This window comes from Linepithema humile, chromosome 2 (genome assembly GCF_040581485.1).
Source record: "Linepithema humile isolate Giens D197 chromosome 2, Lhum_UNIL_v1.0, whole genome shotgun sequence".
In the NCBI taxonomy this organism is placed as follows: Eukaryota; Metazoa; Arthropoda; class Insecta; order Hymenoptera; family Formicidae; genus Linepithema; species Linepithema humile.
The window spans coordinates 22,005,120-22,020,317 of NC_090129.1; the positions used below are offsets into that span (position 1 = coordinate 22,005,120).

Here is a 15,198-nt window from a genome sequence, read left to right on the forward strand (position 1 = left end):
CGAGTACCAAATTCGAGAGAGTAAATCGAACACCGTGAAACGGTCTCTTGTATCGACCAGCAGATAATTTTTATTATAATCAACGTGAATGTCGTTAATTTATTATGTCTGGTTTTGCCACGGGCGAATTACGTAAGAATTCTGAAAAAAAAGACAAACCATCGCCGCGATTTCAGTCTCGACGGAACCGCGTGGGAGACAGAGAGAACGAGGAAGGGAGAAAAGGAGAGAAAGCGCACGAAGGAAAACAAGAGAAAGAGAGAGAAAATAAATATTCCACTCTTACAAGCGCACGCGTATTTATTGGACATTGCTTTCCCCCTGTGAAAGTTCGGTCGAAAATTCTGAGCGGATCTTGGTAAGGGTACGCCCGGACCGAGCCGGCTTCGTCGGCTAAGATGCTCGGAAGGAGGCATCTGGCCACCTCGCCTCCTCACCTGCGCACGATGCACAGCAGCTGCTGCTCGCTCTGGTTATCTTTGTGCTTACGTGGACTGCTGGCACGTGTGCCAGAACAAAAAATGTATTTACGGAACGATCGAAACAGCACACTACTGCAGTGAGGCACAGCTAAAAACTGCGCTCGCGACAACGATTAATAAATTATCCCGAGTTTTGCATGAATATTTTCAGACGTTTCTCAGAATCCTTGTTAGATCTAAGTATAAGTGCTAATATTTTCTATATATATATGGATGTAAATATCTAATATCTTTGTATCGTGTGATTTATTCTATTTACTCAGCTTTAACACTAACTCATAAATATTCACATCACGACAATTATCACAACATTAATCAAATATAATTCAAAGTTAGGTCTATTGTACAAATAATTATGTCCTGATTCAAATATTGATTTTTTTAGGATGTAATTATGTATTTCTTCGCAATGTTTTTTCCATACACTAATCCTCCATAAAAAAGTAGTGAGAGCGAATGCGTAAGGACGATATAAATACAACCTGTTTTTAAAAAGAGATCGAGAGATTTGATTTCTCCGTCGGCTAGCAACGTTATTGCAGGCTCGTGCTGCTACAAGGGACTCTCGTGTTTATCGAGTTCGAGAGCAACCTGTAACATGGACGTGAAGGCGAGCAACGATGCGCCGTCGTCGCACACCTTTCTCGCACACCGGAAGCGCTGCCATGCCGCGAAACTTCTAGAACTTTCCCAAGCGTGCCGTGTAGATGATGTTAAATGCTCGACTCTCGGTACGAACAACCGAGCGAGCGACTTAATCGATGCGGTAGATTATTTGACAAAATATAAAATCACGTTTTTACGCGAAGCAAAATAAGATGTATTCAAATAAAATAGATAATTTATATTGCAAATGCGCGGATTTTCAATGTAAAATGGGAAGGTAATTGCATGTAGAGGGGTTAGGCTAGGTAGAAGAAGTTAGAGAAGGGGAATCGTCGGATACATCGAGTCGATGCCGCTACTTCCAACAAACTTTATGCCGCGAATAATTGAACGGCCATATTTGCGATATCGCGTTTCCCTTACTTCACTCGCTTTCGATCGCGTTGGCGTGGATAATAATCAAACTTGTTTCCACCAATGCTTTCGTACACGATCTCTCTCTGATGTCTAGCGCATTTAGAGGAAGTAGTTGAATCTACTCACCGACGTTGATTACACCATCCCGAAAATCTAAAATCTTCCTCGAAGATCCAAATCCAACCTCAAAGATCCAACCGCCAACGCCTTCCTGAAAATAAAAAAAAAATCAATAGCTTTAAAAAAATTTTCTCTACTGGAATTCTAAAATCGTCTTCGTTTGACGAAATCATACCTAATGCAGGTGATATTTTTGCGGATGAAAGAGAATTTTGTAGATACACGCAAGAGAACACAACAAACACACAACAAAACACGAAAAATGAAAACTACTGAATAGCACGAACGAGGAATAACACAGTACATCCAACATATTAATATGTAACAATTATCGAACTAAACAACTTCAATCATATTCAGAGCTGTGAATACAGAAACATAGCGTTTCATACACTAATTAGCATATTTCTATTTGTATACATAAATTGAGTAATTCTTCTTTGTAGCATCAAAAACTAATCTAATGAAATTATATTTCCATTAGATGACAATCAATAAATATATGGTTTATCTTTCTTAATCGCATTTGAATGCTGATTCGTACATAACCACAACAAGATTACATACATACAATACCATTAGAATAAGATATCAATTCGTTAGAATAAGATAATAATTGTGAAATATAATGTTATTCCTTGTTTCTTACGTTCGCTTTTATACTATCTATATTTATTTGTTTGTAACGAGAACTTGACGATTTCTCTCTCCATTATAAACACGAGAACAGCGCGGAACGGCGCAGGAACGGCGCGCGCACACAAGCTGTACGACTGGTACGACTGGCGCGATTTGCGTGCCATCTATAAACGAGCGGGAAAGGAAAGTGTTTGAAGGCCGCCGGTCCGCCGGCCGGGCCGGAGTCGCTCGAGTCTCGGGCGAATCAGTGCGCGTTTCCCTCTGCCATTTGCGCGTCGGTACGCGGCAGCGGTGTTACCGGAATCTCTCGACGTGTGCTTACCGGTGCGTAGAAGACGCGTAACCGCTGTGTCGGTTGAAGTGTGCTTTTGCGAGTTCGGTGCTGTTTGTGCGTATATTTCTCGCAATCAAATCGATCGATATGGCGGATACAGAAGCCAAGTGAGTATATATATGCATCTACTAATACGTAAATATGCGGTATCGTGATATCGATTCGTCGGCAGAAAAATCGCACGACCGCGCGCGTTCGGCGTCGGTTCTCTGTGGCGCGCGCTAAGCCGTAGGATCGCGTTTTCCGCGATCGGACGACTTCGTCTTTCGTCGCTTTTCTTTCCATTGTCGTTGTCGTCGTTTTCTCATCATGCTTGCTCGATCGCTTTCGAATTATCATGAGATATTCACGGAACCGCCGCGAGAAAGGTTGGCGAGCACGAGTGAAGGAAGGGGGGATGTGCGGTGCGCGCGGGGGGACGGATCGGCGAGCAATGCCCCTCTCTTTCTCTATCTCGCTGCGACGATATTCTCAGGCCGATTCGCGGTACGCCTAACGATCGCTGGAAATTACCTGCCCTTGCCGCCGCGCGCGCGACGCGACCCGACCCGACGCGTGCTCTACTTGCGGTGGCTTTATGGCGGCATCATCGTCTCGCGCCGGATCCTCTTTGCCCTTTCTACTCCTCCATTCCTCTCCGCGACCGCTCGTGTACGATCGAAGACGAGCGGCATCGTCGTCGATCGGCGACGGCCTCGTGTTCCTTTTGTCCATCATGCTCGACCACTTCGCTCGTTTGTTTACGTCGTCTATGTATACGTGCGTGCACACGCGCGCTTCCATACATACAACACACACATACACACACGCGGTGGTTTCCGCGGGAACCACCCCGGGCCACCCTCGTCGAACTCTGAGAGGACGAGAGAATACACAAGGACGATCCCTCCATTTCAGTTCTCCTCACGAGATATTGGTGTTCTTTTCTCACGCGGCTTCCTCTCTCACTCGCCCTCAGCGAGAGAAATCGTTGTTGGGGCCGCCGGTTCTTCCTACGCCACGCGCATCGACCAGAAAGCGGTCGACGACGTATCGATCTGCCGGCTCGCGTCGATTAGACATTGCCGGTGATGATACGACGACAACGGCGTCGGCTTTTATCGCGCGATATATATTTCCCGCGGAAATCCTTCACCGGGCGAAACCGGTATAATCTTGGCAAGTCCATATATCTTCTATATATAATATACGCGGGAAAAAGAATGTTTATATTAATTTGTCTTTAATCAGTTCTTTTTATAATGTTGATTTCAAGATTGCTGCTGCTGCTTTCAAGACAAAGAATAGCGATTAATTAAGAATAACGGGATCTTTTCTACATGAGCATAAAACCCATGTTGAAAGCTTGTACGAAAACGCATGTATTATACATTACGGCCACGAGCGTCCACGATTTGCCACGCTGAAGGCTTCACTTTGTAGCGAATGTGTGTAGTAGTGAGTTGGTGGTTGCAGGGTGGGCAACGCGAGGGGGGGAATAAAGGAAGGATAATATTAACCTCGCTAGGTGCCGCCACAGTTAGCGGCGTCCTATCTCTATTTCGCTTCGTTCGTCGCGTTGTCCTTGTTGCTAGCCAGCAATGTGAAACGGCAGCAAATACCGAAGCGGGAGCGCGCCAGCAGCAGCTTACGATTTTGAACGGGAAATATATATACATATACATATCATATACACATATATATATATATATATATATCACACGAGTTCTTAGAGTTTATTGTTTTCATTATGATGCCACCGTAATTCTTATATAGCCATCATAAAAATACAATGTAACATCGTAGGATGATATAAATAAAATGCTTTAGTTAAAGATTTTTGTATTACATTTTTTAATAGTCAATTATTAATTTGCCAGATTTTTTTATATTAACTGTATTATCAAGTATTATCTTTTACAATTATAATTCAAATATATTTTTTGTAAAAAAAAATATGAAAATGCAATATATGTTGCAATTATGTGATAATTTTAACTTGTTGCGCATTATTTTTGTAATCAACATTTAATTATCAAAGAGAAATTATTTAATTGCGTAGATTCAATTTATAGGACATACACTTATTGTTATATGTTGTTTTCAGGGAGACCAAAGTTACTACCCCCCAGAAGAAGGTAGTAGAAGAGGAAAAGGTGGTGCAGGAGGAAGTTGACGAAGATTCGAAAGCATCTGAAAATGGGGATTCCAAGGAAACCAAAGAGAATGGCTCGAGTGAGGAGAAAGAGGTTGACGAGAAGGAAGCAGAATCTACAGAAAATGGAGATTCCACAGGTATGTATTATTATGAAAAAAAAACACTTGTAATAATTGAATTTCCATGAGAAATACATAATAATAAATATAATTCTGATTGTAATTTTAGATGCTCCCGCCGACAGCTGTTGCGTAAAGAGGAAATCGACGGCTGCAGCTGATGCAGCCGAGGATGCACAGGATGGCGCAAGTCCTGAAAAAAAATCCAGACTTGAAGAAAAGTGTGCCGAGGCCGAGAATAACGGCGACGCGGAGGAGGCCACGGCCTAATATTCTCTCACGTTTATTATTGACAGACCTAATCTATAGACGCAATTTTAACTACTGAGTGTGAAGCCAGGGCAGATCGATTGTCTGTGTCTTTTCAGAGAGAAGATGGCGAGCATTAAAAAAAAGTAAAACATTTGATGTTTATCGCATTAAAGACTTTTTGTGTTCAGGATGATTGTGTGTGTCTCTCACGGTATTTCTTACAATAGTTAATTGGCAACAGCGACACGAGTCCTACATTTGTTGTAAATCGCAATTACATTTGATTAATGTAAAGTATAAATAACTATGTTCTCTGTACTGGCATCCACATGCATACATATTATATATTCATTTAGCATTAGAGTTCTAAGATAAGGAAGTATACCGATAACGTTTAGAAATAATATATATTTCTAATTCATCAGGATAAATGATGATGCGGTGTCTGGAAAATGGGTACATTTGTGCAACATAATATTTCCACCTACTGCTAGTCCTCATTATTTTCGACGCACAGACACACACTTTGTAGTTTATACATATTAGACATATACATACCTTGGACTATACATTGGAGATAGAATATGGATATTTTTCTGCGAATCAAAATACATTCCCGAAAACAGATTGTGACTTGTAACACTATAACTGTTCGCCAATAAACTGTTAAGAGAGCGCCATTTCTATAACTGACATATATTAGATCTTGAAAAAATCAAGATAAACAAAAATTAATTTATATAAATCATTATCACCATATTTTCCGATAAGTGTTAGAAAACTTGAAAGCTAAATATGTAACAAGAAGTAAAAAGAAATTTTATGTAAAGAGATTTCATGATTTCTTTGACAAACATCTTACAATTTCTAACATGCAAATTAGTAATTTGTGTGTGCTATCACATAAACTAATTTTGAGATCACAACTTTCAGTCCTGTGCGACTGAATTATTAAACTTTTTATCAATACGTATTAAGAAATATGTTTATTCAAAAAAAAAAAAAAAAAAGGAAAAAAAATTGCAGCTGATTTAGCCCAAAAGTTGTGATGTTCAAATTAATTCGTGTGACATAATGTAGATTAACTATTAATTTGCATGTTACTTAAAACTATTGTTTTTGTTAGATAAATTATATATTACTTTTCCCAATTTATGTTACACATCTTTTATAAATTTCTTTTATAAATTTATAAATTTTCAACATTCATTGCAAAACAATGTGACAATGATTTATATAATTTTCAACATCTTATTTTGCTTTATATATAATTTGTCGATCAGTGAGGATAATAACAATGTATGTTTAAGATTTAAAATGGTAAAATGTGTTCAACAGCTAATACAAATAAAAATGGTTCTCTATATTAATATTGTAAAATATTTTCCTTTACAGAACAACAGAACATGATAAATTTTTTCAAAAGCATTACTAAAAAAATTAATGGAAATTATTGTTTTATGACCCTACTTGTTTTTATAAATTTTAAATACTTGATAAAATTGTTGAGTCAGATTTTTAATAGAATGTAAATTAAATAATAAAATACCGTAAAGGTATTAATTTTATCATTTCCTAATTGCTAATAAGTAATCTTTGTATCATTTATCTCTAATCTTTACTAATAAAACTTGTGCGTTGTGCGCTGATCCACGTAAAAATAACAATGAGGCAAGAGCCATCTATGACACAAGCGAAAACTTTCCACGAATGTTTATATACATCGGATCAGCTCCGTACCATTGACATGCGATTATATTTATTTGTATTTTATTTATACGATTTATATTTCCTTGTTTAAACAATACATAGTTTTCTTGTGTTATCGTCGTTTTTACTGTTCTAAGGATGTTTCGACCAGTTTTCTCCAAACCAGGTAAGGTTATACTAATTAGATACATTTTTATTGCGATTTTGTTAAGTGTAATTGTATTCAATCTTTACATTGTTAATTATTAAAATTAGCAAACTGTTTTAGTAAGAAATAATTATATACTATTATTTTGAACAAAAAATTGCTTACAATTTGGAGATTGTTCACTATTGCAAATCTAACCTATATGATTTGTTAAATGCATAAAATTCTCATTTAATTCGAAATTTGGAAGTTATAAGACATTAGATATTAATTAAATAATTTTATTATTCAGGAGATAGCATGTGGCAGGAAGATAAGCCTGATATTGATGCCCACTCGTCAACGCAATTTGTTTATAATGCACACCATTCACTTGCACTTGACATGCAACGTCAACGACTACCTATATTTAAAAACAAAGCTCATATTATTTACTTATTGGAGAAATATCAGACCTTGGTTTTAGTGGGTGAAACAGGCTGTGGTAAAAGTACACAAGTGCCTCAGGTGAGACTCGAATGTACAATTCTTACCTGTTAATAAGATTCAGTTAATAAGATTCAGCAGCACTCTATATTGTATTCATTATATTTACGTAAACATATAAAGTTTTATAAATATAACGATTAATGCAAAAGTCTTAATATAGCATAATATCTCAGTATAGTAATATGCGAACTTATCTACGTTACAATTACTCGTCAAGATAAAAGTAAACAAACAATGAATCTCCTATTTTAACTGTAAAACTGAAACGTCTTCCAGTTATTTATTTCTTCAAAAATTGTAAATTGTTTAAAAATCGAATCTTAATCGAATCTCATATCTTTCTATACTAGATATTCAATATTATATCTACTATGCTTTATACCTATGCATCATGCTAATTGCACTCGAATGTAATGTATACACTGAAAATTTTGTATCTGTGTAAACAACTCTGTTACAAATGTTGGGAATTACTCAACGTCAAGATGATCTATACATATACAAAAAGTATACATAATACATCAAGAAGCATCAAAACCACTGTGTTGACTTCTAGCGTCGAATAACGGTTTTTGTTTTCATTGATTATTCACAGCTTGGAACCATAGATTCTTATCGCTTCGCCTTACGATTAGCGTTAAACATGATAAACATTGTTACCGACAGGATTTTTCAATTGTACATATACGAACTTTGTATCTGACAAAGCGAAATTCAACACGCGCAGCTATAAATAGATTTCTGCGTATGAGAGTTCTGTGCATTAGAATTTAACTACAAACGTAAAAGAGTACGAGCGTTCGACCGTAGAAATATTCTTCAGGGAGTTAAAGAAAGTAAGAGAAGTGCCAAGTGAGAAAAGGCGCGTATTCTATCATTCTTATCGCGTTTGCGTTATCTCCGGGCAACATATATTAGAATTGTTTCCTTGGGAGCGCGCATTTTAACGCGATTCGTGTGAACGTCCGACAAGCTCGTGAATTCTCTCGGATCGGATTAAGAATAGCTACGAATCGATCTCTAATATTACCTATTACGGAACAGTGAAGCCTGTGATTCGTAGAGGCAACATTACTTCTGTCCTTGATGTCGTGCGACCGTGTGTATCGGCGTTTTCGCGACCTCACCACAAAAAAAAGTCGTAAACGGCAGGACACGTGCGCTGCCGATTGCGTAGCACTTATTATAAGGTAGACAGAAACTATCTGTTGCTATCGGTTACTGATACGCGTACTATTATCAGATGAACAAAGTAAACGAGAAGTGTTATATAATAAACATTCAATTAAAGTCTGAAATGTAAAGTATATATTAGAACATTATATAACAATGACTCGATAAACTATCCGAAAGAGTGGAATTTGTGCGACAAAAGTGTGTTCGGTTTCAACGGAGAATTGACTCTAACGTTGTAATTTTTTATTACAAGGACAATACCACTTATCAGTATCATCCATTAGATGATCAACTATTAGATAAGAAGCGTAGGAAGCGCCCTTGGAATCACTAAAACTTTATTGTGTCAAACTTGAACTTTTGTAGTAGCTTAAACATGTAAAAAGGACTTGAGTGCATCTAGAGAAGAGACGAAGAGGACCGTTGAGAAGATTATCATAACAATCGGTCCATTCTGAAGCAATGAGCATTTCGACGAAATTTTGATGACAAACACGTTGAATTCTGCGTGAACAACTAAAAATAAAGCATAATAATCAACCGTAACAACAGAAGACATCGGCCTTAATTAGATAAATAAAAGATAATAATCAGTCGGTAAATTAAAAGTAATTGATTAAATTAAGTAAAGAAAACGACAAAATTAGGAGAAAAAGATATAGAGACGAAGATATAACTCGTAACGACTGTCAACTACCAATCTTCCAAGATGTTCCATTTACCAACGTTCGCCAATAAGATGTGTCTATCAATTCTGCTGCTATTGCTGCTGTACTTCGTAGGAATGGACATGTTACTTTACTTCCGCGTGCAGGATTATGATGTGCGTCCACATACGAATGATACGCAGGCTTCGCCGTATCACTCGCTGATCAAGTGCGATCTGGATCCGATTTGCACGGTGACGGTGAAGGCCATGATGTTGGATCATCCTAATCATTACATCTTAAGCCCCTTGGCATCCCTGGTGGATTATCTGTTGGACATCAGTCACTCCTGGACATGGCTAACGCCGAATATTATCAGCGTTTCTCACGTGGTAGTGGCTATAATCGGCGCCCGATACATCACACGGAGTTCTCTTTCTCACAGACGAGTGGGTGTCATTCTATTTCAAGTGAGAGCTTGGCTGGATAACTTGGACGGTCACGTGGCCAGGACGAGGCTCAACGTCGAAGGCGAGAGATCGGACGTCGGCTCTATCGGATATCTTGTGGACGGCGCTTGTGACGGCCTTGGCTGCATTGCTCTTGTGGTTGCAGTTTTCCTCTTCCTGAAATGCAATCCTAATCGCCGCGCAGGATACGAACGACTGCCAAGTTGGACAATATTGTCATCATCGTCGTCATCGCCCTATAATACCGCTTCGTCGGGTTCGTCCTGGAAGTTGCCTCTGTATAATACGTTGATGGTAGGCCTTCACTTTTTTCTGACGAGCTTTGCTTGGAACCGGTACATATTCGTGTATCAGGATCTCCTGGAGACTGACAACAGGGATATCCTTCCGCTCAGCCAGGAAGATCTCTACAACAGACAGACCATCGTCTTCAGGAGCTCGTCCTTCTGGACCATCGCTCTCGCTTGGAAGATCTTCAATTTCCATGCGATGATGGATTTCATGCTTCTGGCGATATTCCTGGATCGCGTCTGGGAGTACGTTAGACTCGCATGGTGGCAATTACCTGCCGTTCTGTTTCTGCTTATTCTGATCAGCGAACTACATTACACTAACGCATACGCTTACGTTGAAATATCATCGATGAGAGAGAGTTTGCGATTCCTCTCATTGTATACTCTTCCCGATCCATGACAGTCTATTTCTCATTACTATAAGCGTTTTCCGCTTTTATATATCTAATCGTAATTATGTAATTCAAGAGCTTATTTTTAACTTGTTTTAAACATTATTTTAATAATTAATTACATGCTTATAAACGCATAATTTTTATGCATAATTTATTGTAACGTTTAGCTTTAATTTTTTTACTAAAAACTTAAAATAGTTTGAAAGAAAATAAGCTTTCAATTAAGGTATAGGGTTGTATTGTAATAAATGAGTGAATTTGACAGTAATTATTAATTATAAACACAATAATGTTGTGAAACGCATTCATATTTTCGAAAATAACAAAAATTTCTTTAAAAAAGTTAACATTTTAAACGTTTAGATTATAACAACAGTAATTTTACATTTCTATTGGAGACAAAAAATAAATATTCTAAAATCGAGGAACTATGTTTTGTAGAATGCAATATAAAAATTACAATTTTGACATTTAAAACAGTTAATTATCACAAATTATTATTTTATTGTTTAATATTTTATTTTTAATTTGATACATTAATAAACAAGTGAAAAATAATGTTTCATGTATCAGATATTTTGTTGTTAATATTATAACTTGTTGTTATGTCATTAATGAAACATATAATATAAAAATATAACTTATATATTATACTATTACTAAATACGTATTCTTAAGTCGCAATGAAGAATTTTCTGAAATAATATTGAAGTTTTTGAAGATGCATGAATTTACTTTACTTGAATACATAATATGAAACATATCTTAAGCGAATTTCGAAGTCTTGCAAAGTAACGCGAAATAATGCGCAATGCTCCGCACTCGAATGCCTCAATGCGAATGGTGTTTTTTTTCCATTATTACGACGTGGGCGACATATATTATACTTACATTAAAGTAGGTCAGTTATTGACTGTAGTTAGGCATTTTTATCTAATCCAGTGCCAAGAGCGTTACCTAACTACAGCGCGGACATATAACACGCGTACATAAAATTTGTTACATGTACGAAACAAAAAAAAACCGTAAGCGTCGTAGTGGTTTGCGTAACGCGCAATCAATGTCGATAGTCGCATTCGATGTAAGGTTTTCCGATGAATTTTATAATGCTGCAGCTTGCCATGTATTATTTTTATAACAAAAACGTATAGTATAAACTGTTTTTATATAAATGAATTATCTCTGAAGTACATGTTGATCTGTGTCCCTTTTGTCCAAAAATAAATCGGTATTGTACTAAATAGACTTTTCACAATTATACAAATGAATCTTTCCCATACTGTACATACCATAGATATTAACAAACATTAATACATACTTATTGATAGATAATATTTATTAATAAATAAATATTTGCACATAATAATACATATGTATCATGGATACTTCATCGAACGTTTAATTTTATATCTTGACATCCGTATATAATAAAATGTCTTGAAATAAATTAATACCTTAACATGCATAAACCACATTTATCATTCCTCAGTATCTTCTCGAAGCAGGATGGTGTGCAGATGGAAAAAAGATCGGCATTACGGAGCCTAGAAGGGTCGCAGCCACCTCTTTGGCGAATCGCGTGGCTGACGAACGCAATTGCATTTTAGGAACCACCGTGGGTTACTGTATACGCTTCGATGATTACACTGATGAAACCACAAAGATTAAGGTGCGAGATCATGAACGCAAGACAAATAAAACGACAAAGTGACTTTTATGTAAACGTTCTACTTCATATTCGTTGCGAAAAATCATAATTAATACTTGTATTTAACACACTACTTATATTATGACAAATTAGAACTTGTTAGCATTTTTTTTTTTATTGTTATTATTTATGTATATTATAATTTTGTTTAATGTAAATTGTTTTTATAGTACATGACAGAGGGTATCCTTTTACGAGAATTAATGAGCGACCCGTTATTAACAAGTTACTCGGTCATTATCTTAGACGAAGTGCACGAGAGAACGCTCTTGACTGACATCATAATGGGACTGCTGAAAAAAATAATCAGGGTAAAATCATTGATATTAACAGACATAACTTTCCTCACGCGTGAACCGCGATAAATTAACACTGAGCTAATTATATTGCAGAAACGGAAGAGTTTGAGAATTATCGTTTCTTCGGCGACAGTTGACGCGGAGGAACTTCGTGATTTCTTTAACATAAATACGACGAAAGACTCGAGCAAAGATAGTGCTGTTATCATGAGCGTCGAGGGGCGGTTGTATCCAGTAGAAGTATTTTTTTTGAAAGGTACACATAGAGTCATTTGTAATTAATTCACCATTATATAGCTCTCTCACTACATTAATTAAAGCCATATGAATTGCGTTGCAGAGCCAGTGGCAAATTACATTAACGGCGTGGTAGACACCACTCTAAAAATACATGAAACAGAAGAGCCAGGCGATATCTTAGCGTTTCTCACGGGTCTTGATGAGGTTGATCAGGTCGTTTCTCTTTTATCGGAACACGCAAAGCTCATAAAAGACGGCAAACGTGAGTGAATTACTTCTAGGCATTTTTATAAAATTTCTAAATATTGCAAATAACTTAAAGAGATACAATACCAAATGCATATTCAGCACCGTTATGAAATTAATAAACTGATTGTTAGCAATACTTAGAATTAATTTTCTACGCAATTTTCCACTGTTATTTATTATGAAGTCGATAACGTTAATGAACAAAAAATTCATGAGATTTATTTCATTGCGAAAAACAGAGTTAACATATTAATGACTAGAAAAATTAATTTTTTTTATTGAGACAAATAATTGATTTTTAGAGAAACTGTTTCCGTTGCCGATGTACGGATCGCTTCCGAACGCGGAACAACTGAAAGTATTTTGGAGAGCTGCCAAAGACACTCGCAAAGTTATCGTAGCGACCAACATTGCGGAAACGTCTATTACTATTCCAAATATTGTTTATGGTACATGCGTGCTTTTTTTATGAGTAGTTAGTAGTTCGATATTTGATTCATGACGTAACACAACCGGAATTTTGTAATGCGCAGTAATCGATTGCGGTTTCGTCAAGATACCTTGGTTCGAGGCGGAAACGCAAACCAACAATCTCGTTATCGTACCGGTATCAAGAGCTTCCGCGGACCAACGAGCTGGCCGTGCAGGCCGCGTTCGTACAGGAAAAGCATATAGGTAAAGGAAACAAACGAGCAATTATCTCGGTTGCGTTATATAATAATACATTTTTAATAATTATGATACACTAGATTGTTAGTTAGTTATCCTTTTATGCATTCTGGCTACAAAAGCTCTATTGTGCTGACTGATAAAATTATTTTGCGATCTCACATCAGATTGTACACAGAAGAGGCATACGCAGGATTGTTCGAGGCAACTCCACCTGAAATGCAACGATCAGATTTGGCGCCGGCGATACTGCAACTAAAAGCACTGGGCATCGACAATGTATTGCGATTTAATTTTCCATCCGCACCTCCTAGCAAGAATCTAGTCACGGGATTAGAATTGCTTTATGCGTTAGGCGCGATCGATAGCAATGGGGATTTGACGATGCCTTTAGGCTTGACAATGGCAGAAATGCCTCTGGAGCCGGTGCTGGCAAAATCCTTAATTGTTTCTGGTATGAAAAATTGTAATAATTAAACATTTAAAAGCAATATGTAATACAGCAAAATCGTACTTTTTCAATCTCTAAAAATATAACAACAGAAAATTATAATTAGACTAAAATAAATCATGGCAATATTTTTTTTGATAGGTGAAATGGGATGTTCCGAAGAAATCACGATGATATTTGCCATGTTGCAAGTTCAAAATGTTTTTATACAACCTGGTGGAGGACAGGCGGCTCTAAAAGCGAGAATAGCGCATCGCAAGTTCGAAGTGGAAGAAGGCGATCTTCTTACCTTGCTGAACGTTTACACGGCTTTCGAGCAGAATAAAACACCCGCCTGGTGTCAGAAACATTTTCTCAACCATAAAGCTCTGCGAAGAGCCACGGAAATTCGCACACAGATGCACAAAATGCTGAAACGCTTGGATATTCCACTGATATCCTGCAACAGTAAAATCTAAATTTCATTATAAATTTAGTGATCTTATTTTTGTTAATTTCTGATTAAAAATAGCTATTGTTTATTTTTCAGAGAATATTCAACAAATTTTGAAGTGTTTGACAGCTGGTCTCTTCCCTAAAGCGGCATATTTGCATTATACAGGCGTGTACAGAACGGTTCGAGGTAACAAGGATTTGTACATTCATCCGAATAGCTGCTTATATACTCTACAACAACCACAATGGTAAATATAAAAGAAATTTTTTCTTGTTTTGTCGAAGTTTATATTTATCTCATTTAATTTTATTTTTTTCAGGTTACTATTTTGCGAAATTTTGCAAACTAATAAAGCATATATGAAGGATTTAACTGTTATTCAGCCAGAAATTTTGCTAGAAGCAGCACCACATTTTTTTGAGAGGACGTCTATTGAATCTATTTAAAGTATTTTGTATGAATATAAGATGTGTATTAAGATATATGTATTAAATACATATATAAGAATAATTAAATCTGTATATGTAATTATTGTCTACTTTATAATTAATGTAATAGCACATAAATGTGATATATTAAAAAATATATAAGTTTTTTCCAAAACTTTTATTAATGGGGTATTATTGAATAAAGTTTAGGGATTTATGAGTACAATTTTCTATTTTTTATATGTAAGAATTATATAAATATATCTTGTATTTTAATTAATATT

The 15,198-nt window shown here is 36.6% G+C and overlaps 4 protein-coding genes across 8 annotated transcripts in view; 3 read left to right on the plus strand and 1 right to left on the minus strand.

Annotated features, from left to right (window-relative positions):
• LOC105670769 (cAMP-dependent protein kinase catalytic subunit 1) overlaps positions 1 to 2,392 on the minus strand; it is a 148,774-nt gene extending 146,382 nt beyond the window's left edge. For 2 of the 5 annotated variants that reach the window (XR_010888854.1, XR_010888853.1), the window contains exons 1-2: positions 2,275 to 2,392; positions 1,632 to 1,716 (exon numbers count right to left, since the gene is read on the minus strand). The gene's annotated coding sequence lies outside the window, so the exon portion shown is untranslated. The other 3 variants (XR_010888855.1, XR_001100483.2, XM_067350803.1) reach the window with 2 other exon arrangements.
• A 126-nt stretch (positions 2,393 to 2,518) lies between these two features.
• Positions 2,519 to 6,472, plus strand: Df31 (Decondensation factor 31). Its single transcript, XM_012364578.2, has 3 exons — positions 2,519 to 2,705; positions 4,685 to 4,872; positions 4,964 to 6,472. The coding sequence occupies exons 1-3, from the start codon at positions 2,686 to 2,688 to the stop codon at positions 5,122 to 5,124; spliced, it is 369 nt and encodes a 122-aa protein (XP_012220001.1). The 5' UTR covers positions 2,519 to 2,685; the 3' UTR covers positions 5,125 to 6,472.
• A 136-nt stretch (positions 6,473 to 6,608) lies between these two features.
• On the plus strand, positions 6,609 to 15,095 carry LOC105670785 (probable ATP-dependent RNA helicase DHX35). Its single transcript, XM_012364504.2, has 12 exons — positions 6,609 to 6,982; positions 7,257 to 7,471; positions 11,924 to 12,103; positions 12,313 to 12,453; positions 12,535 to 12,697; positions 12,782 to 12,943; positions 13,233 to 13,379; positions 13,464 to 13,605; positions 13,767 to 14,053; positions 14,192 to 14,497; positions 14,580 to 14,733; positions 14,806 to 15,095. Exons 1-12 carry the CDS (start codon positions 6,955 to 6,957, stop codon positions 14,930 to 14,932), a joined length of 2,052 nt encoding a protein of 683 aa, XP_012219927.2. The 5' UTR covers positions 6,609 to 6,954; the 3' UTR covers positions 14,933 to 15,095.
• Positions 7,471 to 11,610, plus strand: Cpes (Ceramide phosphoethanolamine synthase). The gene has a single exon (XM_012364507.2). The coding sequence runs from the start codon at positions 9,339 to 9,341 to the stop codon at positions 10,437 to 10,439; it is 1,101 nt and encodes a 366-aa protein (XP_012219930.1). The 5' UTR covers positions 7,471 to 9,338; the 3' UTR covers positions 10,440 to 11,610.
• Positions 15,096 to 15,198: the final 103 nt, after the last annotated feature.